General features: G+C 32.8%; 1 protein-coding gene across 1 annotated transcript in view; it reads right to left on the minus strand.

Moving 5' to 3' along the window:
- Positions 1–8,853: 8,853 nt before the first annotated feature.
- The window catches only part of LOC140449443 (perlucin-like), a 61,867-nt gene continuing 47,680 nt past the window's right edge, over positions 8,854–23,040 (minus strand). The window contains exon 4 of the mRNA XM_072542617.1: positions 8,854–9,264. Coding sequence (XP_072398718.1) covers positions 8,960–9,264 — 305 coding nt within the window. The 3' untranslated portion in view covers positions 8,854–8,959. The remainder of the gene's footprint in view (positions 9,265–23,040) is intronic.

The raw sequence follows: 23,040 nt of genomic DNA on the forward strand, positions 1-23,040 counted from the left end.
CAGCAACTATAACAGTATGGACAAACTTTTCTGCCCCAATTCCCAATTGTACCTGGATTTCTCCATGAATGTTGGCATTTTCACCTGTAGCGGTCCGAAGTCGTAACCTCGTTGGTAACAGTTTCTTTCGGCTGTTTATAACTGTTGGACGTATAATGGTTCTGGTCGCTCCGGTATCCACCAACAACGTATGTCTTTTACCATTTATTTCTCCATCTACATATACACTATCTTCACGACACTTCAAAGAAGCTATTAGTATAAGAGGGTCTTTGGAAAAGTTCCGGGTCGAAGCTGCTCCCCTAAAGCCAACTCGTTCTGGTTTTCCTGATGGTGAGTTTCTTGATTTTATGGTCTTCGTTTTCTTGCATGTAATAATTTTCATCATATTAACGAGCTGGTCAAGTTTATCTTCATCTCCTTCCTCTTTTACAGTCCTAACTTTACTGTATCCTCCAGAGGCCTGCGTAGCTGACTCGTATTCGAGGGCGGCGGATAAGACATCAACCAGCGTCTTGTGACGAGCTAATCGCAGTGTTCTCTGCATTTCATGATCACGAAGACCATCAATAAACGTTTGAACGGCCAATTTTTCCATCATGTCTTCGGGAGCTGTTGGATAAGCATATCGTACTAATCTGGCAATATCTACCTCATATTCTTGAAGAGCCTCATCTTTCTTCTGTCTACGATTTTTAAGCTGTGACTGATATACATGCTCCAAATGTTCGTGGCCATATCGCATATTTAACCTCTTCTTCAGTTGTTCGAAATCATCGGTCTCCTCTACGGCTATGGTCTGAAGCACATCTAAGGCATCTCCTCGAAGAGCGATAGTCAGGTTTACAGCCTTTTCTTTTTCAGACCATCCATTCGCTCTTGCGGCTGATTCGAACTGTTTCATGTAGTTGTTCCATGATGATTTTCCGTCGAAAGTTGGGACTTTAACATGAATAGAACCTCCACTTCCTTCAAATTTCGGCCGTGTCTCCAACTTACATTTCGTCTCGTCTTCTTTTATCTCCACTGTAATTGGATTGTTTCCTCTCTCTGCTGTCCCTGTTTCCTCCATCTTCCTTTCCATCTCTTTAATCTTTTCTTCGAAAGCCGACATATCGGCAGCAACTTGGTTTTTTAGCGAAGACATTCTATCGTCGAGGGCAGACATCTCAGAAGTTACTTTAGAGATGTTAGCAGAAACTTTACTTTCCAGAGACGAAATCTCGTTAGAAACTTTGTTTTCTAATGATGCGATGTCACCAGAAACTTTCGAAATATCGCCAGAAACTTTGTTCTCCAATGATGCGATGTCGCCGGAAACTTTGGCTACATCAGAGGAAACTTTCGAAATCGACGAGAGGACAGCATCTTCAAATATATAAGTCTCTGGATCTAGTCCTTCTTCTAGCAAAGCGTTCTTTAGTCGTTGGACTAACTCAGCCTTTTTTCCGGTAGAAGCTAATTCTCTGTCTTCAAGATGTCTTCTTAAATTAGTCACTGTCAGCTCATAAATCGTAGCCATTTTCACAATTTATTTTATATTCACTTGTAATTTATTTTCGCAATTTATCTAAGTATTCCACTGTTCTGACACCATTTGTTGTGAATTTATTAAAAGGTTCAATATTTATAACACTTACGGATTTAATTTATTTCTTTATTTATATTAACTTATCTGACAATAATTTATTATATTCGTACGTAACAAATTCGCGAGCGCGGGTGTTGAGAATTAACTGGCCCTCCATATAAAAATGTTGTATTTATATACGAAATCCTGATATACTAGAACAGCATCGAAAGATCGCTTTGTCTTGCATCGAAAAATCGAGAAATATCTAGTTGGAGAATTCACCATAATTTGAATCTAGACTTCCACCGAAATTTCTACAATAAAACAGAATAATTAGTCATAAAAGTTAGGCCAGTATATTTATCGTAACAGTACACATCTGGAATGGAAAGATTATATTAAATATAAATTTTTAACGTATTTTACCATAGTTACCTCTAATTCCATGAATAAATTAACTTTTTATTAGAAACATGCAATCGACATCACCCAATTGCAACTTATTTTTATCCAATTTTATTTCCTACATTATACTGAACATATTTTTTCTTTTATTTATTTTTTTCTTTTTCCTTAAGGTGTGTTCTGTAGATTATATACAATAAAACGTGTAAAAATGAACTTTATGCTACCATATAATATATATAGTATAATGCATTTTATTTGTAGTAACAGTGCTCCAGTAAATACGAGTATTTTAATTCCAGTGTAATCTACAGTAGATATTTCAGTCTTATTTTCCGAAAAAAGTTCATTGTGATTTTTAAATGTAACATTAAATCCTCAATCTACGTATCCAACACTGACAACATGGTGGTGCAAAAAGCTTCTGTTAATGGATGAGAGCACATTTGTGGAATCCAGTCAACATAATGGGCGTTTATCATTGATGGATGTTGAGTGCAGATTCTTGTATTCGTCGGCAAAAAAACCAAGAGAAAATACGAAACTGGATAAATCTTATTAATACAACAGATTATCCAACTAGTGGTTTGACTTGTGTAATCAACAAATCGTAGAAACGAGAAGATTTCTTTTAGAGATTTATTGGATTCGATCTGCTGTAGATTGCATTAGGTAAGAAAACGTGACTTTATTCTATAACTAATAAGTATTATTATTTTAAGTTAAGCTTATTTTATTTATATATTATAAAATATAATTGAGAAACTTACTAATTGAGAAAAATTACTTAAGGTGGTCCTTAAGTAATTGTACAAATGAAAACCGTAAATTCTACGCTTTAAAATATTACGATTTAAGCCAACTTGCTTTAATAAAATGTTGATATTAAGAAAGATACAGGGTGTTAAAGGGGAAATTTAAAATTCTATTTTTCGCTATAACTTTTACGTTTGTAAATATTTTTGGACAAAAATTTATAATTGGATGCTTTAAAGCAGAATACAATATAATTTTATACAAACTTTAATGTAACTGATAGAGCCACATATGCCACATGTGTGGCATAGATTTGCGTTTTACTTTTTTGCTCTTTAAGTTAGCTCTATTTGTGTTAAAAAATATTAAAGATACATTATTTTTACAAGGAAAAGGTATACTTGTTAGTAACCTCAAAATTTAACCGTTTTCGAGATATTCGCATTTTATAAGTCAGCTGCATAATAATTCTTAGTTGTAATATTTGTGCGGTAAAGCACTGAATACCTGTAGATAAGCATAATTCACAGTTTATTCTTATTACAACAACTCAAAGATGATAATGTAATATTACAAAATTTTTGTTATGGCTGCTAAATGTCTTATTGAAGAAAATATTCTTCATCTTCTTCTTTATGTGCCGTGTCCGTATTCAGACGTTGGCCGTCATCATGTTTACAATTTCCCTTTTCTATCGCTTCTTAAGTTTCTATACCTACTGGCGTTGTATTACTTTTTCCCTATTGTAAAATGCTGAAAACCCAAAAAATGTGGTTTATATAAGATGGTACACCACCACATTCTATAGAGAAGGCAGTGAGAACATACTTAAATATAACTGTTCTGAACGTTGGATTGATCGTGGCAGTCATATTCCTTGGCAATGTAGTGAGATATTGATATAATTATTTAATTTATAAAAAATTCCAAAAGAATACTTATTCTTCATTACGTAAATTGTTAACCTATTTTATTAGGACAATTAGAAACTAAAGCACAAGTATTGAATAACACATATGTGTCTTGTTTCATAATACTTTTGCTATCAACCTAACCTTAAAGACTCAGCATTTTTACAAAAACATCATCGTTGGCCTAATAACCGATATTGTTATAAATATAGTAAACACATAGGTAATTTAGTTCAGCATAATATTAGTTCGTTAGTTAATCATAATAGACCATTTGTTCGAGATGTAATTATAGTTACTCGTAAGCTGTAACGTAATCATATAAATAAGTAATGTCATCGATAGGTTATTCCGTGTTTATATACGTAACCAATGAATCAGATACATCACAGTTTAATACATTATTTAACCTGTGCGACAAATAAGATGTAGTTCCATAATATACCACAAGGTTTGGATATGTATCCAAAAGAATATATTCATCCATTATACATTATAGCCACCACGTAGCCCAGAATTTAATCCGCTTGATTTTGGTGTATGGGGCGTATTAAAACAACGTGTCCATAAGAATCCCATAAACATTCGCAACCAACTATGGGAAGAAATAAATACTGCAGCAGTTTCTTTAGAACCAATGATGCTATTTAATATGAGACGATCTTTTATGTAATATATTGAAAAATGAATTAAAGAAAATGGTGGACATATCGAACACTTACTTTGACAAAAAGTTATGTTATTTAGTTTAACTATTTCTTAATTTGGTTTGTAAACAAAATGTTTTGATTATGACTTTAATTTAACATAAAACGTAAAATGTTTGATGTAAAATCCTATTATTCTGTTTTTGTCATATTAATTTTCCTGCTGATATATTTATTTTATTTAATATTTCGTTAACTATTAACTTTAGTTAAAGGTATTTTATACCAAAATTTAGATTTATTAATGTTTTTGTCTATTTTTCCTTCGTTGACTGGAGTAATTACCTTAAATCAGAATTATGCAGCTGATTTTTAAAATGCGATTATCCCGAAAACTGTTAAGTTTTAAAGTTATTAACAAGTATACCTTTTTTTTGTTAAAATAATGTATCTTTAATATTTTTTATCATAGATACAGGTAACTCAAAGAGCAAAAAAGTTAAGTGCAAATGTATGCCACATATGTGGCATATGTCGCGCCCTCTATCAGCTACATCAAAGTGTGCATCAAATTATAATTTTTCATATTTAAAAGTACCCAGTTGTAAATTTTTATGCATAAATTTTTACAAACATAAAAGTTATAGCGAAAAATAGAATTTTAAATTTTAACTTTAACACCCTGTATCTTTCTTAATATCAACATTTTATTAAAGAAAGTTGACTTAAACCGTAATATTTTAAGGTGTAGAATTTACGGTTTTCGTTTGTACAATTACTTAAGGACCACCCTGTATAAATTTCTGGAAAACAATTCATAGAAATAGTTTTGTTCTGAAGCTATTTTCTTATGGCATTTTAAATTAATTATTATTTAAATGGGAATAAGCCACAATTAACGGTTAAAATACGTTTATTGGCGTTTCAATTTCCACTTCGGAAAACGTTCTCAAAATACAAACATTGTAAATTAAACAATTTTTTTTTGTTACTTAGTGAAAAATTCTTTTAATAATTTAATTTTATCGGACTCATCTATATTGACAATTCAGATATACATTATACATTTTAAAGTAGACGACTTTAAAATGATATTGCCAATATTGTTGAGTTGCGTTCCTGGGACGACTTTACTTATAAGATAGTTCATTCGATTACATGAAATCAACTTTAACTTGAGAATATCCGTCAGAAAAGATCATAACATGTAATTCGTCTTTAAAAAGACAAATACATGCGATGATGACAGTAAAATTCTCCTGTTAGTGATTCCATAGTAAATTATGAGGGAAAACCCAGGAAAAAAAACCTCATAATACTATCCCGACATGGTAAGTATTTGATCGTGCATTTAGTTTACCTTCAATAAACACCAAATTCCGATTTTATATGTTTGTTATTTAAAAAACATAAATGATGTATTCTCTATATGTTACTGACTTACCAATACTTGTATTTTCCTTTTAATAACTTCCTCTTTCAATATGGGTAACCAGATCCTACTACATTCTGCCGAGGAATTCGCGACACAATTGGTCTCATTTAGCATAATTAGAGCCGCTTCTTTGATTTTTCTCTTTTTACCATCCGTTTCTTTTAGGACTATATTTAAATCATTCCATTGAACCCTATGTTCATTATCCCATGCGTGTTTACATATTTGAGATCTATCAAATTCTCTATTTTTAATATAGGATTGATGTTCACTTATTCTAACATTTAATGGCCTTGATGTTTCACCTAAATAAAACTGATCGCATTCAGAAGGTATTTTATAAATGCAATTCCTTGTCCTTTCTTGTTGATTGTTAGGTTTGGTTTTAGACAAAATAGATCTCAACGTGTTTGTTGTTTTGAATGTTGTTGAAATGTTGAATGTATTTCCTATCCTTTTAGCTTTTCCGATAATCCTATTATGTATGGTATTGTTATTTTTCTCGTATTATTCCTTGTATATGCTGTAGGATCTCGTTCTAAGTTGTTTTGTTCTATTCGATTGATTGTTGAAAATTCCTTATTTATAAACGATAAAGGATAATCATTTTTTAATAAAACAGATGTTAACAAATGTTTTTCCTCCAAGAACGAATTTTCGTTAGAACAAGTAATTTTGGCTCTATCGTATAAGGATTTAATGATTCCCTTTTTAATATTAATGTTGTGATTTGATTTGAAATTTAAATTTAATTAAATTCAATATAGATGAGTCAGATAAAATTAAATTATTAGAAGAATTTTTCACTAAGTAACAAAAAACAAAATTTGTTTAATTTACAATGTTTGTATTTTGAGAACGATTTCCGAAGTGGAATTGAAACGTCAATAAACGTATTTTAACCTTTAATTGTGGCTTATTCCCATTTAAATAGTAATTAATAGAAATAGTTATATACAATTATATTCATAGAAGTTAAACAGAGACAATGCATATGTTATGTCCGTACACACTTTGTAGATATCTTGACTATCTTGGTTGATGTCTTTAGGATTGAAATGAATGTACTCGTAATTTGAAAATTACATCTTATATTTTTGATAAAAAAATGTAGTACAATGAATATAGGTTAACTCCCCCGCAGAAGAAAAGTTTCCTAGAAGAAACTTACCAAGTAAAAAAACATTTATTGCCGTTGAACAACGTTGTCGAGAAACTGGGAATGTGAGACCAAATAAAATAAATTCTGGTAGACCAAGAACAACAAGAACAATTAATAAAGAAAATAATATTTTAAATTTACTTGATCAAGATCCAACAGATAGCGTAAGGAATATAGCAAGACAAACAAATACTTCTTCTTCAAGTACTTGGCGGATACTGAAAGAACAGCAATTACATCCCTATCATTACAGACAAGTCCAAGAGCTCTTGCCAGATGATCTACCGGTTAGAGTGGATTTTTGTGAATCATTGCAACAAGGAACAGCCCACAATCCAAATTTTTTAAAATGCATTCTTTTTACGAACTAGGCCACCTTTACGCGACAAGGTATGTTTAACTCCCCTAATCCACACTACTGGTGTGATGAGAATAGACGAGTCAAAAGGGTATCACATTACCAACACTCATTTAAAGTTAATGTTTGGACAGCAACTTTAGGTAACAAATTAATAGGTTATCATATTCTACCTGAAAATTTAAATGGTGATATGTATCTTGATTTTTTAAACAATTCCTTATTCGAGATATTAGAAGATTTAACGCTAAACGAGCGAAGATCTTTATTTTTTATGCACGATGAAGCTCTACCACACTTTGATAGAAGGTGTCGTAATTGGTTGAGTAGTCATTTTCCGAATCGATGAATTGGTAGAGGTGCAGAAGCTCCGATTCATTGGCCTCCTCGGTCATGCGATTTTAACCCTTTGGACTACGCAGTTTAGTCGTATATTAAGGAAAAAGTCTATGCTACAGAGGTAAATTCACGCCAAGAATTGGAAGAAAGAATTCAACGTCAATTTAATGACATCATAGATGATCCCCTACCGTATAGAACCCTGCCATAACTTCCACAAAACTCAAAATTAAACATTCTGATCTTTCTTTAGAACGTTTCAATAAGAACGATTAATAACGGAAAAAAGTTATGTTCAGTGACGAAAGTACGTTCAGGTTAGTAAGAGGAAGCTCCTAATTTGTTCGTCGTCAACACACCGCGTTAAGGTTCGATCCAAAATTCATAGTTAAAACCGCCAAACATCCTGAAATTGTAATAATATGGGGTGCAATAAGTGAAAATAAAGGAACGGCATGGTTGTATTGCTTGCCAATGAATGTGAAAATCGGAGAAAGCAGCTACGTGACAGTTCTAGAACAACATTTATTAAACTTGTGGGAAATTCACGGATATGACTTCTTTGTGAACAAAGATGTCCCTGCTCATAAAGCCAAGACAGTGTCAAAATTCTTCTTCTTCTTTACGTGTCATCTCTGCGAAGGTGGTTGGAAATCATCATGGCTATTCTGATCTTAGATGCTGCCGCTCTGAATAGTTCGATTGATGTGAATCCGTACCATTTCCTTAAATTGCGCAACCATAAGATTCTTGTCCTTCTTACACCTCTCTTGCCCTGGATATTCCCTTGTATAATTAATTGAAGTATATTTTATCTTTCATTACACATAACATACCCCAGGTATTACAACTTTCGTGTCTTGATGGTTTCCAACGTTCCATTTTTTCTCATGACTTCGTTTTTTGTTACATGCTCGGTCCATGATATCTTCAGGATTCTTCTGTACACCCTGTTCTTAAATGATTATATTATCAAATGATTTGAATAGTCAGGTAACGCCTAAAATATGATAAAAAAAATACTTACAAACGGTATTTATATGCATATAAGGTATACATTTCAGCAAAAGCGATAATTTTTTACTATAGTATATAGCTACAATAAAAGTGTTTACCGAGATAGAAACCAGGCCGGCTCGCTGTCGGAAGCCACCAAGCCATGGACGCTACGAATCATTTGCCGTTAGTCTTAATGATCCTAGATACCTAAAAGCATATAATCAGGCCAAATAGGATTAAAAAATGGATGGTGATTAAAACAACAAAACGTTTTTAATGGACTATATTGACGTAGAAAACATACAAAAAAACAATACACTTATATAAATAAAACCAACACACCAAAACGTTTAAAAATGCGTTTGTTTTAAACTTTATCTTAAAACACTTACAGAGTGAGTCAAATTACAAAACTCAGGAACCATTTCTGCTACCGATTTTGTAATTTTAGCCTCACAAAGAGCGTGAAGATTCGCATTTTGATTGTTGTCGTTCCATTGAAGACCGTTTTTGTAGTTGTATCTAACCTCCATACATTTTTCATTATTTCCTGCATTATCAGGTTGGTTTGGGAACCAGTTAGCATACACAATTGGACGGCCTGTCCTCATCCATACCCATTTTGCGTCTGGTAATGTAGTTCCCGACGTCCAAAACCAATATTCAGCTCCACCACCAACTATAAATAAAAAAGTAAGGTAATACAACAAAAAATATAAATTGTATATTGTTTTTTTCATTTCCACGGTATTAGATACTATTTTAACACATTAATGCCCACCGTGTTTTATACAATACGCGAAATACACATATTTCGCCATCAACTTGTCAAAAAAAAAACATGCACAATTTGTAAACTACTAGAAAAGATAATAATTTGCTTAGGTTTCTTGAAGAACACAATTTGATAGATGCAACACAGTTCGGATTTAGACCCAATCAAAGTACGATGTATAATCTGGTACTCCTCAAAACATAAATAACCAAAGCTATAGCAAATAAGAGTGACGTCATCAAAGTTCCCTTAGTTTTAGGAATTGGCGTTGACAAAATAAATAGAGCTTTTATCATTAGAAAGCTCAAGGAACTCCATTTAGCAGGTTATATTTTCACCTTTACAAACAATGACTTACAAGATAGATCATTCAAAGTGGTTGCAAGCGGGAAAAGAGCTACAACACATATATATATATATATATATATATATATATATATATATATATATATATATATATATATTGTTATGATGTGTTTTTTTGTTTGAATGATGAGCAATGAGTATTTTTAATAATATAATATATAGGGTTTTTATCGCGGTTCTCAAAGAATTAGCTTGTAAGTACTTTTTTAAATTATCTTTATTATAACTATTATGAAACACACATATATATCTAACCTAGTCAATGTAAATTTAAAATAAACTATCTTTAAACTGATATTCTTATAAAACTAATTAAATTCTATAGACAATCTAAAATTTAAACAAACTATCTTCAAATTTGAAATTGTTATGACACTAACTAAATTATATTAACAAATTTTGTACCTTTCTTTCACTGAATGCCTAAATGAACTATTTTCCACTAAGTATATAGATTCTAATCACCACTGAATGTCTTCGTACTTCAGTTATCCTTGTTTTTTGTGAAATTACTTTTTTCAATTATCAGCTTCTACCAATTTAAGATATATTTTTCTTCACCAGCATCTATACACCACCAACCAAACCAGCAAACAGCATTTATATTTATTCTTCTTTTCAATATACCAATATCCAATTATTATAAGTTGATTTATACTAATCTCCAACCATAATATAATTTAATTTCTTCCAATATACCTTTTTTTATCTTCAATAATTATTTGTGTATAATTATAAATGTGCATTAAATTATATGCATAATTTTTAATCTTCATTTAACTCACTATATTAAACTATTGGACTATTTGTACTTGATTCACTGACTCTAACTAACTTTCATAATAAACTGCTTGACTTCTGACTAAAAACTTCTAAAAACTGCTATCTTGAATCCAAATCACGGGTATTTATATCTTTTGGACATTCTAGAACCATCTCGTAAGAGATCCTGTTCCAATTTGTTCTATTTCATACTTGTATGAATTTTCTGGAACAAACCATTTCGCAAACATGGCCATCTCCGGAGATCCAGAGAATTCCATTCTTTTCTATTAATAATTTTGTTTACATTTAGGCTTTTCAGATCAGAATATATAATTAAATTAGTAACTTAACATTCTAATTTAATAAAATACACATTTCAAACAATATATTATTATAACCCACTTATATTCGTAAATATTCTTAAACGTCACTTCAGAGTATAAATATCTGTCAATCTCCGAGAGTATTTTTGGTTGCCTAAGCACATGGCTCACTTATATATATTTACAATATTAAAATACAACTTTTAACAATTATTATATGCTAATTTATTAAAAATGCCCTCACATAAATATATTTTTATTAAATTCTCTAGTATATAACTTATTTAAAACAACCAAATATCTAATATTATGTAGTATATAACTTATAAATTATTTTCTATAAACCCTAATCGTCACAATATATATATATATATATATATATATATATATATATATATAAGCGGGGATCCTACAGCTTCTGCCGCTTCCCGCATTTCGATCGCCATCTTTTTCTATCTCTCCAGGTGTCTTCATCAATGGCTCTGTCTTTCATGGTTTCCATAACACCTTGTATCCAAGACTTGGCTGGTCTTCCTCGTTTCCTTCTATTACTTGGATTGTATTCCATAGCTCTTTTTGGCCATCTGTTGTCGTCCATCCTCTGTACGTGTCCATACCATATTAACTGTCTAGTTTCTATTCTTTCAGAAGTTGTATGTACTCTATCTGTTTTTCTTCTAATTTCAGAATTAGGTATACGTTCTACTCTTGATATACGGCAAGCTCTTCTTAGGTAGTCCATTTCAACCGTGTCAACTTTTTTCTTTCCTTTTACTGTCATTTGCCAACATTCTGCTCCATATGTAAGAATGGGCTCTATAATTACTTTGTAGATAGTCATTTTAGATTTCATAGTAGCTTTGTTGGACCAAAGTATCGAATTCAGAATTTGAACACTCTTCCTGCCTTGTTGCACTCTATAGTCTATATCTCGTTCCGTTGTGCCTTTACTGCAGATAATACTTCCCAAATATTTGTATTCGTAGCACCTTTTCATTTGTCTAATTTCCAAATCCGGGTCTTCGTCTTCACTGCCTATTCGCATATATTCTGTTTTAGACATATTCATACTCATCCCCCATTTTTCGTATTCATCTTTGAGCTTTCTAAGCATATAATCTGCATCTTCTTCACAGCTTGCAATTAGTACTTGATCATCTGCAAAGAACAGCGTTGTCAGATAATGGTTGTTAAGCTTCAACCCCATTCCCGTACATTTTTGTCTCCACTGGTGCAGTGCTTCTTGGATATATATTTTGAATAGGGTGGGGGAAAGACAACATCCTTGTCTCAAGCCTTTCGTTACTGTAAATACCCTTGAGAAAGTATTTCCTGTTTTTACAGTGCTTTGAGGACATTTATAGATGTTCAGTATTGCTTTTAGATATGTTTTACTAAGGTCCGTTTTCGTCAAGACACTAAATAAGAGTTTTAAAGGAATTGTATCATAAGCCTTCTCCAGATCTATAAATACCAGATGCGTAGGGAGGTTTCGAGCTGTTCGTTTTTCAATTACTTGTTGAAGGGTAAATGTGTTGTCCACGCACGATCTTCCTGCTCTGAAGCCGCTTTGTTCTTCAATTTCTTTATACTCCTCTTCTATTCTTCTTTTCAATATACGACCATATAACCTTCCCAGCGAGCTAGTTACGCTAATGCCTCTATAATTTCCGCATTCTTTTCTGTCTCCCTTTTTATAAATGGGGCTAATGTGGGCCAAATTCCAATCGTCTGGAATCGTTTGGCCTTCAATTAAGCATTTATTAAAAATATTCACTAAGCTTTCCAAAAGAGCATCCGGTCCATGTTTCACCAACTCGATGGGAATGTCTCCAGGCCCGGGTGTTTTTCCATTTTTCATTTGTTTCAATTCTTTTTTCAGTTCTTCTTTGTTTATCTTATGCACCTCTGAGTTTTCTGTCATTGAGATATGGTCAGGTCTTTCCATAAATTCGTGCCTACTTTCTGTTAATAGCGTTTCGTAATATTTTTCCCACTTTTTATTTTGAATCAGGTTTATATTTCCCTCATCTTTTCTTTCTTTTCTAATACTTTTTATGAATTTCCAAGCTTGTGTCACTTTGGTTCCTCCTAAGCATCGGTCCATCTCTTCGCATTTCTCTTCCCACATTTCGTTTTTTCTTTTAGTGACTTCCTTCTTTGCTTCCCTGTTGAGTCTGCTGTAAATTCTGTGGTCTTCTGAGTCTTTCGTGGATAGCCATGTTTGATAAGCTTTTTTTTTGTCTTTAATTAATTTTCCTACTTCTTCGTTCCACCACTCAGGATTTTTTCTTTTGTCAGCTTCTTCGTACCCCAATGCCTCTTTGGCCGCCTGATAAATGCAATTTTTTATATCTTGATATTCTTTTTCGGCTGTTTCTCTTCGAGTTAAGTGAGTTAGTTTTGAGGCTAGTCTAAGTTTGTAGAGGAATTGTACTGATTTTTGTTTGAGGCTATCAATATTATATCTTATCTTTGTGGAAGCTGCTACCTTCTCCTGTTCAATTTTGTTCTTGTTTACTTTCCTGTAGTGTATGGTTATTTTTGCGACCACCATATAGTGGTCAGATCCGCATTCGGCACCACGATACACCCTTACGTCATTTGTTTGAAGCCTTTTGTTTTCTGGTTGGATGAGATAGTCGATTATAGATTTTATCTTTTTCTTTGGTTGTTCCCAGGTAAATTTATGTATATCTTTGTGCTGATAAAATCCATTCATTATTTTAAGCTGTAATGTTTCACAAAGATCAATGAGTCGCTCTCCGTTGTTGTTTATTTTGTCTTCACCATATCTTCCTACCACATTGTCTTGTAATTTTTTGCCTACCCGAGCATTGAAATCTCCTAATAGGCATATTTCTTTGGATCGGTTTACATGGGTCAACACGTCAAGCAATTTGTCATAGAATTCATCCTTAACTTTTGTATCAGAATCGTCACTAGGAGCATATACTCCTATTATAACTATCGTCTCCCCATGTTTCTCAAGATCCATCATAATGATCTGCTCGTCTATCTCTTCCCAACTCTTGATATAGTTTTTGAGTTTTGTATGCACGGCTATAGACACACCTCTTTTTGCTCTTAATGATTTTTCAACTCCACTGTATAAATGAATATAGTCGTTCTTGATTTCATTTCCCTTTCCTTTCTTTTTTGTTTCTGTAAGAACGCATATGTCTATTTGTTGTCGTTCTAATTCTTGAAAAACTTCAGTTTCCTTGGTTCTTAGACCTTGTACATTCCATGTGGCCAATCTCATAGTCCTTTTTCGTAGCAGTCGTCGTCTTTTGTTTCCGTCCTTATTCCGAGGCTCTTGATCGAAATTTTTAGCAAATAACTTTTTTCTAGAAGAAGGGGTGCTGGCCCATCGTTCAAACCCCCAGACTTGGAGGACCAGTATTTGTGAAGAGTATGTAGTAGGAGTAAATGTAGTGACCCGTCTGCCCTCGGAAATCTAATAGCCATTCGGGGTCGGAAAAAAAACGAGAGTTAGCCAAGAGAGGCTGATAGGAAAGATTAAAGACATTTTACTCAAGACAAGTTGAAACAGAGTAAAATGTGAAGGCCCTTATGATCCGCCAGGTGCGGATCTACAACACATACCTCATAAAATAGAGTCTGACGAAGTTGAGTTCTGAGCCGACATTTTTCCTTCTTAGCATTAACCACATAAACTCTCGTTCTCCCTTCAGTAACATACTCAATATACATAGATGATCTTGTCCTATACTTCCAAGATAAAGTTACAAGAAGCATATGCTCTTTACTCCAAAATACTCTCACCAATATTCATAACTGGTTCATTAAAACTGGAGTCAATTTTTTATCTGGAATATCTAAAGTCATACACTTTACTAGAATACATTGGACTTATCTTCCTCTACTTCACCTAAATGGATCTCTTTTTTAAGTGGTTGATAAACACAAATTATTAGAACTAATATTCGATAAAAGACTTACATGGAGAGATCAGACACAGAACACCAAAACAAACTCTCTAAATAGAATCAATATTTTTAAAACCTCTAGCTCATCATCAGTGGCAGGCAAAAAGTCTTCTTAAGAATTTACACAACTTTAATAGGTAGGATTACAGAAGCATTCTCTATATATCTGCTTCCGACCTTTAAATCCTGAAGAAAATGTACTAAACTTTTTTACGCCTTAGCCTTGACTCATTTAAATAAAGTTTTTTTTTACAAACCTGGATAATAGTCACACTCGAGCATATTCTCTCTTACAAATTTTAACGCCTTTTTTAACACTCAACTCCTGTTACTATGTACATAATTCCCTTGTGAACCAAAAAACCTACCTACCGTTCTTACACTTAAATCGATACAGAAAAGAAAAAATTCCTAGAACTTTCTTGGTAGAAACATTTGGGGAACTTATACGGACACAGCATGATGACAAAATTTTCTAAACAGATGCCTCCAAAGAGAAACAGATGCCCCGACTGTACCGTCAACATCTCAAAGACAACACTAGCAGTATACACACAGCCAAACTGTACAGAATGCTCAAGGCAATAGATTCGCTCATTACTAATGAGAAATTGTTAACAGTTTGCACCAATTCGATTCCCACAATTAATTCAATCATAAATATATACTCCATCCATCTCATTGTACAGTGCATTTATAGTATCTACCAACAGCAGTCAAAAAATAGTTGTTCTAGTCACTATCTGAATTCCATCCCATGTTAGTATCAATGAAAATGAGAACGCTAATTTTGCAACAGACAGGCCTGCTCCTTACAAACTATGGAAAACATACAACTTTACTAAGATCTAAAGGCTAGTATTTAGAACAACATATTAAGCACTTGGAAAATACACGAAAATGTAGCAAGAATAGATAGGAGAATTAATGACGAAATAACGCAAAGAACATCAATAGAAACAGACATACTAACATATATAGAACAAAAAACTAAAGTGGTATGGACATGTAAGAAGAACTAGCGACAGCAGATGGATAAAGAGGCTAACCGAATAGAGCTCCACGGGAGGGAGGAAAAGAGGACGACCCCGAAAATCCTGGAGGAACGAAGAAGACGATGCCATGAGTAGGAGAGGCAGTGAATACTGTAGAATCCTTGAATATATATATAATACACTAAAATGTAAAAAATATAAATCTACGCACCATTTAACCAACTGTTACCTCTATCACCATGCCACACATGAGCAGAAAAGACAATATTATAAGACAAAAGGCTCAGAACAGGTCATACCAGTCTTACTCATGGATATCTGATGTCTTCTGAAAACCGTTAGGCTACGGCTCCACGAGCGACAGATTGTCGCTAGCAGTTGCAGTAAAATGTAGCTTGATAAATGAAAACAACAGCAGTGATACTAAGTGGCTCAGTGGCTTTACGCGCTGTAGATTGACGCTTCGTTTCTAGACCGAGACGCGTCGTCAAGGTAGTGTCGCGTTCGAATAGATCCGGACCTATTTTTTAGCAGTAATTTGTAGCGCGTTTGTGGCTCCACTAGCAGTAATTTGTCGCTTGTAGCGGTAATGTTTATTTCTCTGTGTTTGTTAAGTTGTTTCTGTGTTTTTATAAATTACTTTAAAGTTTTTTCATACAATTTTGTGTCTCAAATCGTAACAAAAAATTATAAGTTCTAAGAAAGAAATAAATCCAATATTCTCTTTATCGATATTCCAGATAACAAAAATCAATGGATGTTTTTTTTTTCAATCCCAATTAACCGTATCAAACTGTACTTAATAATAGATGCCATTATTAAAGAAGAACAAGTTGAATAGAGAGAATAAACAGTTTTTATTGATTTCCCGAAAATCTATTTTTTGGATTTCCTTCTTCGAACTGGTGATTCATTTCTATATAAGTGGTTGTCTAATCATGTTATATAAATAAAATTTTAGTAATTATTGTTTATAGTCGCAGATTTTATGTCGCATCAGAATCTTTTAAATTATTGTAACATAAAAAACAAGTTAGATATTAAAAAAGGAAGATTCATTACATTAACCCAATATGATAAATGAATATATTCGAAATATGGGAGCCGTCGCCGTCGATCTACTTGATAATTCAGTAGCTAATTACAGAATACGCAGAGGTAAAAAGTGGTGGCGGTCCCTTTTTATTCTAATGAAAGGTAAATAGTTAAATATTTTGTTTTTTTTTTATTTTTAGGTAGATACATATATAGGATTATAAAATATGTAATTTAAAATCTTACTTTAAGGTAGGTAATTGCTAATTTTTCTTCTGGGCTTAGGCTATCAAGCATTGATATATCCTGTTTTCGTATGACATCTATTTCACATAATAAAAAATTAAAAGAAGACACTGACATCCTGTAATATTCAAAAAACTTGTCAGGATATTCTTTTAATCTATTGTGTAAAAGAAAAAAAAATTCCCTCTGTCTGTCTAGGCACTAGAACAGGGTGAATCTACCATTTCCGTTGTTTTTTAACCCTACGTCGATGGCACAATGAAAATATTAAAGCAACTTTTTGTTGAAATGATAGATTATCCATATTATATTATTGTATTATCGGTGTGAATTTATTTTACTTATTTATTTATTTATTTTATCTGCTATATATACGGACATTATATAAACGGACAAGATACCACTGATTGTAGCTGCGTCATATTAACGCTCATGGAGCCACTACAAAACCAAAACGCGAATTTAAATTTCGAAAAATGAAATTTGTTTTTAAAAAAAAACTATTTTTTATTTCTAATCTACAATCTTAATACATCTAAACTTAACAAGACCAAGAATAATAATGAATTTTACAATGTGAATAATAATGAAACAATCCGACAACTTCTGGGGAAACTGCAGAGTAAGCCGCAGGTGTTGGTTGAGATTCTGCCAGGTCCGGACTTTCGTACCATGTAACTCCTCCGTCCTTAAGAGGAAAAAATAACGGAGGTATTTTTGGATTCCAAATTTTGGGGACATCTTTCTTCCAATGGAATTTCGTCAGGAACCCTCTTATTTTTGCAATACTTCCGGTATCTGGTGATGATGTAAATTATAACGATTAGTATTAATATAGATAAGATGACTGAACCGGTGCTGATAATGGGTGTAGTTGGAAAGCCAATTTCTTCTACTGGTGAAAGATTTCTGGTAATTCTGTTAATTTCGTATAGTCCTTCCATATCGATTTTGCTCAAATTGGTTACTTGATAATTTACCTTTTCAGTCGAAAAATTTTCTAGTTTTGGTAATATTATGATTTTTCCAGATTGGATTCGTGGATTGTTTGAAAATTTTAAGGTTCCAACTTCTATTTCACATTTTGGCGGGATTTCTATTAACGAAGGTTCTTTTATTTCCAAAAACGAATTGGACTCACATTTTGAGATTAATTTGACAGTACTGGATGGGATTATTAAGATCTGGTTCTCCATGACGTGCTCGATAATGGGTTCTTGTAGATTTACTTCAGTGGCGTAGCATTTCTCTGGGTTACGTCCATCAATTAATTTATAGGTGCAGGTATCTATTTGGGTGTAGTCCTGTTGGCAGTAGTATCTGGTTTCGAGGATGGGACATTCTTCTTTTATCGATAGTGATTTTTCTCCTTTTGCCAAGTAGGGATATAAGGGAATATATGTTTGATCGTAATTTTCTGATTTGAATATAGGAACATGGATAGCGAATATAAGCTTGGATTCGTAAAAGGTAACTTGGGTACTGAGAAACAGATAGTATGTTAGCACATTGTTAAATTTTGCGATTTGTTCTTCTTTGTATATATGTGATAAATATGATATCATTTCTGAGATTTCTTGGGTAGATATTATTGAATTATGAAGAGTATTTAATTTAGAGAAAACGATCGAATTTTCAATATTGTCAATAAATGTTATTAAATTTTGGCAATCAAGATTAATCTGGTAAAGAATACTTTGATAAGTTATGTAATTATCCAAAGTGATTATTTTGGTTTCTAATGAATATTTAAATTTTTCTATATTGTCTTGTAATTTTTGTTGATTTTGCCACAAGGTTGATAAAGATTGATTATAATGATTAACAAGCTTTTTGTATAAAGTTGACTGAAGGTTAAGTTCATGAATTACATTTTTCTGATTTAATTGTAAAATATTAATTGCTTTATCGTATCGTTCTCCATCGTCAGCATCTAAAGTTCCAAAAGCCCATTTATTAATTTTGCCTATTCCATCTATTAAACCTCTTTTAGAGCGAATATGTGGATGTAAATTTTCAAATTTTCTTTCAAGAATTTTTATTAAGAATTCGGTTCTTTTTGTCATTTGTTCAGCTAAGTTATGATAAGATATAGGGTTAGAAGCGTTACTTACTATTAGACTATTCTTAAGGCTATAAAAATGGTTAGTTAAACTAGTTATCTGTTTCTAGTAAACTAGTTATCTGTAGTTACTTCTCTTAAATCTAGATAGTGTATAAAGGTATGCTTAGTGTAAATAATTTTACCGGGTCCTAATAGTATGGGTAACAAAGGATTTGTTATAGGAGTAATTTTTACATCTTCTCCTTCACATCTCCGTTGAAGTGCCAGGAATATCAGGAGCAAACACGTTGTCCGGATTTTCATTTTCCTGAAAAGATATTTTTTGTTTTACTTTGGGTTTTCTGATTATATTTTTATGGTAATTTCCTTTATTAGTTTGTAAGATAAGGCCTGAATCTTGGACTACTTCAGCCTTTTTAAATTTTGGTGCCCTTTTATCGCGCAATTTTGTTTTGACGTATGCAACGTCCTGGTTAGAGAAATAGACCCTGGTTAGTGGAGGGTCATTTCGATTTTCATTTAATTTATTAATTATTTTTTCTTTTGTTTCTTCGTTTCTACTTTTAATTATTTCGTATAAATGTTTACTTGCTTTTTTATGGTTTTGTACATAGTATGATAAAATAAGGTTATCGTCCAAGTCGAAAGGATCTGGACTATTAATGTGTCCTTTTATTATTTCAAATGGGGTAAACTTAGTGATGGAATGAATTGAATTATTATAGCTTAGAATAGCATGTTTTATCAATTGGTTAGGAGTTAATTCTTTATTTTCTTCTCTAAGACAGCGAAAGCATTCTATTAGTGTAGAATGAAACCTTTCTACGGGGGAGTTGGAATTACTATTTTTAGAAGTTGTGAAATGTAGTTCTATATGGTGAAGTTTACAAAAATCGTTAAGGTCATTATTTTTGAATTCTGTTCCACAGTCGGCAGTAATTTTATAAGGTAAACCGTGGTGGCTTACGAAGAGAAGTAAATTTTCCACTACGGAGGTGCCATTGACACTAGGTAAAGGATATGCTTGGGCATATCTCGAAAATGAATCTATAATCGTTAAATATGGTTGGTTAGAAATTTTAAAGACATCTACATGAATATGTTCAAAGGGTTTTGATGCAGTGGGAGTTAGACTAAATTTTATAATTGGAGGATTTCTATCGTATTTGTTTTTGAGACAAGTTTCACAATTATTTATAAATCGTTCGATATCTTCTGCCATTTTTGGCCAATAGTAACGTGATCCTAGGGACATTTTTATTTCATTCATGCCGCGATGTCCTTTTTTGTGTATGTGATAATACTCTAATTTTTCTTTCTGTTCCTGAGTATCTATTATGTCAGTTAAAAATTTTGTGGAATGTACAAATTTAAAAGCGGAATTTTTAAAATAATTCTGAACTATTACTACAAATGTTTCTGGTAAAATATTTTCTTTAAAGTACAACGCATAAATCTTTTTGGGATCTATATACACTCTGGGCCAAAATTAACCGGCCACCTTAAAAATGGGTAATTTTTGATGTCTTATATCTCCTAAACCTGTTGTCCGATTTAAGTGATTTTTTTAATATGTTATAGTCTTATTCCTTGACAATATCGTTATAACAATATTGTTGCTAAACAGGTAAATTTTCATTGTATACCGGGTGTACGAATCAAACTGTGTTTTTTTCTTAAAGTTTGCATCACCCTGTGGAATATTCTAGCATTTATAAAATATTGAAATTAAAACCTAACTATAGCCTCATGTTTTCTCAACATTTTGTGTTTTGATTCATTCGCTTATGTTGCATAATACAAAAGTTAGGTAGTTTAACAACTAGCCATGTTTTTGATCAATACAGACGATTTAACTCACCAGCAAAATTAACCCCACCACCTTTATTATTGTTTTGTTTACATTACCTGTGACAGTTTGTTTCCTAAATTTGTGTCATCCCAATTGAACAATGTGTAATTAAAATTAAATTTGTAATTAAAATTAACAATTAAAATTGTAATTTTATATCATTGTGAGCGAATATTGTTTAAGTTGAAATTTTAGTGTTTATTTATTGTTTGTGATTTTAAAAATACCTCTCGTTTCAACTGATGCTGCTAGGGCAGTGGCTTTAGTTGATGCTGATTACAGTCAACGTCATATCGCTGGTATACTCGATGTACCCAGAACTACGGTACAAGATGCCATCAGACGATTTCGGGAGACAGGATCGTACAACCGCAGGCCAGGTCAAGGCCGAAAACAATGCACTTCAGTTCGAGATGACCGCTTCATTGTCAAAAAGTATTGAGAAATCGCTTTTGCACCGCTCCTGAAGCTCGTAGGTCTCTTCTTGAGGTGAGAAACGTTAGTGTGAGTAGACAAACGATTAGAAGAAGACTGTCAGAAATAAACTTAAGGGCTTTTCGTCCAGCTCGCGCACCACAACTGTTCCCACAACACCGTAGGGCTAGACTTTATTTTACGCGAGAATATGCTAACTGGACTATGGCGAAATGGAAGAATATACTGTTCTCAGATGAGAGCAGAATAGCCCTAAAAGGTCCAGATGGACGCCAACGTGTCTATAGGCGTCAAAATGAAAGGTTTGCTGCATGCGCTATAACCGAAACAGTGGCTTACTAAGGAGGGTCATTAATGATTTGGGGAGGTATTTCTTACGAAGCACGTACTGATCTTGTTGTGTTCGGTAGAGGCAGTGTGAATGCCCAAGTATACGTGCAACAAGTTCTCCAAGACCATATCATGCCTTTTGCACCATTCATTGGTGATAACTTCAGACTAATGCATCACAATACATGTTGCCATACAGCAAGATCTACCCGTGAGTACTTTAATGAGGTCGGGATTCAAGTTCTACCATGGCCAGCATACAGTCCCGATCTTAACCCAATTAAGCATATCTGGGACAACCTCAAAAGACGTTTAAGAGCAAGAGTAACTGCCCCTGCATCCTTTGAAGAGCTGAAGATAGCTGCGGTAGAAGAGTGGCACAATATCGCCCAATCTGATATCCAGGATATCATGAATGGATTATCAAACCGGCTCCAAGAAGTCCTAAGGGCTAGAGGCGGCAACACCATTATTAATACCCAATTTTTTTTTCAATTAGACTTTGATTTCCAAAATATTGTTAAATTGAATTTTCTTCGAAGATTTTATTCATTGGATTTTTACTGTAACAAATGACTATTTAAAAAGATTATTTTTTCTCTTCCGCGGAGATAAAAATTGATAAAAAACATGTCTAGTTGTTAAAGCACTTAACTTTTGTATTATCCAACATAAGCGAATCAATCAAAAAACAAAATGTTGAGAAAGCATGAGGCTATAGTTACGATTTAATTTTAGTATTCTACAAATGCTAGAATATTCCACAGGGTGATGCAAACTTTAAGAAAAAAACACAGTTTGATTCGTACACCCGGTATACAATGAAAATTTACCTGTTTAGTAACAATATTATTATAACGATATTGTCAAGGAATAAGGCTATAACATATTAAAAAAATCACTTAAATCGGATAACAGGTTTAGGAGATATAAGACATCAAAAATTACCCATTTTTAAGGTGGCCGGTTAATTTTGGCCCAGAGTGTATTCTTTTACAAATTTAAAAATACTTTCTTCAATATTTCTTTGGGGTAAAGTAACATAAAATCTATTATTATCGAATATTTTTTCATTTTTGCATTTTATTTTAATTATTTCTCCACCTGTTAATATAATTTGATTTTTATAAGTATTTAGGGCTTTTTCGGTAATGGGTATACCTAGAATGGGATTTTCTAAAGAGGTATGACAGGTTTCTAAGTCAGAGTCATCTCTTTCGGGATTTTCGAGAGGGGGTCGAACTTGTATGTCCGAAATAATATTTATTTTACTAGTTGATCCATCATTTAGTAAGGAGTCAAGGTCTCCTTCTAC

This window comes from Diabrotica undecimpunctata, chromosome 9 (genome assembly GCF_040954645.1).
Source record: "Diabrotica undecimpunctata isolate CICGRU chromosome 9, icDiaUnde3, whole genome shotgun sequence".
Taxonomy (NCBI): Eukaryota; Metazoa; Arthropoda; class Insecta; order Coleoptera; family Chrysomelidae; genus Diabrotica; species Diabrotica undecimpunctata.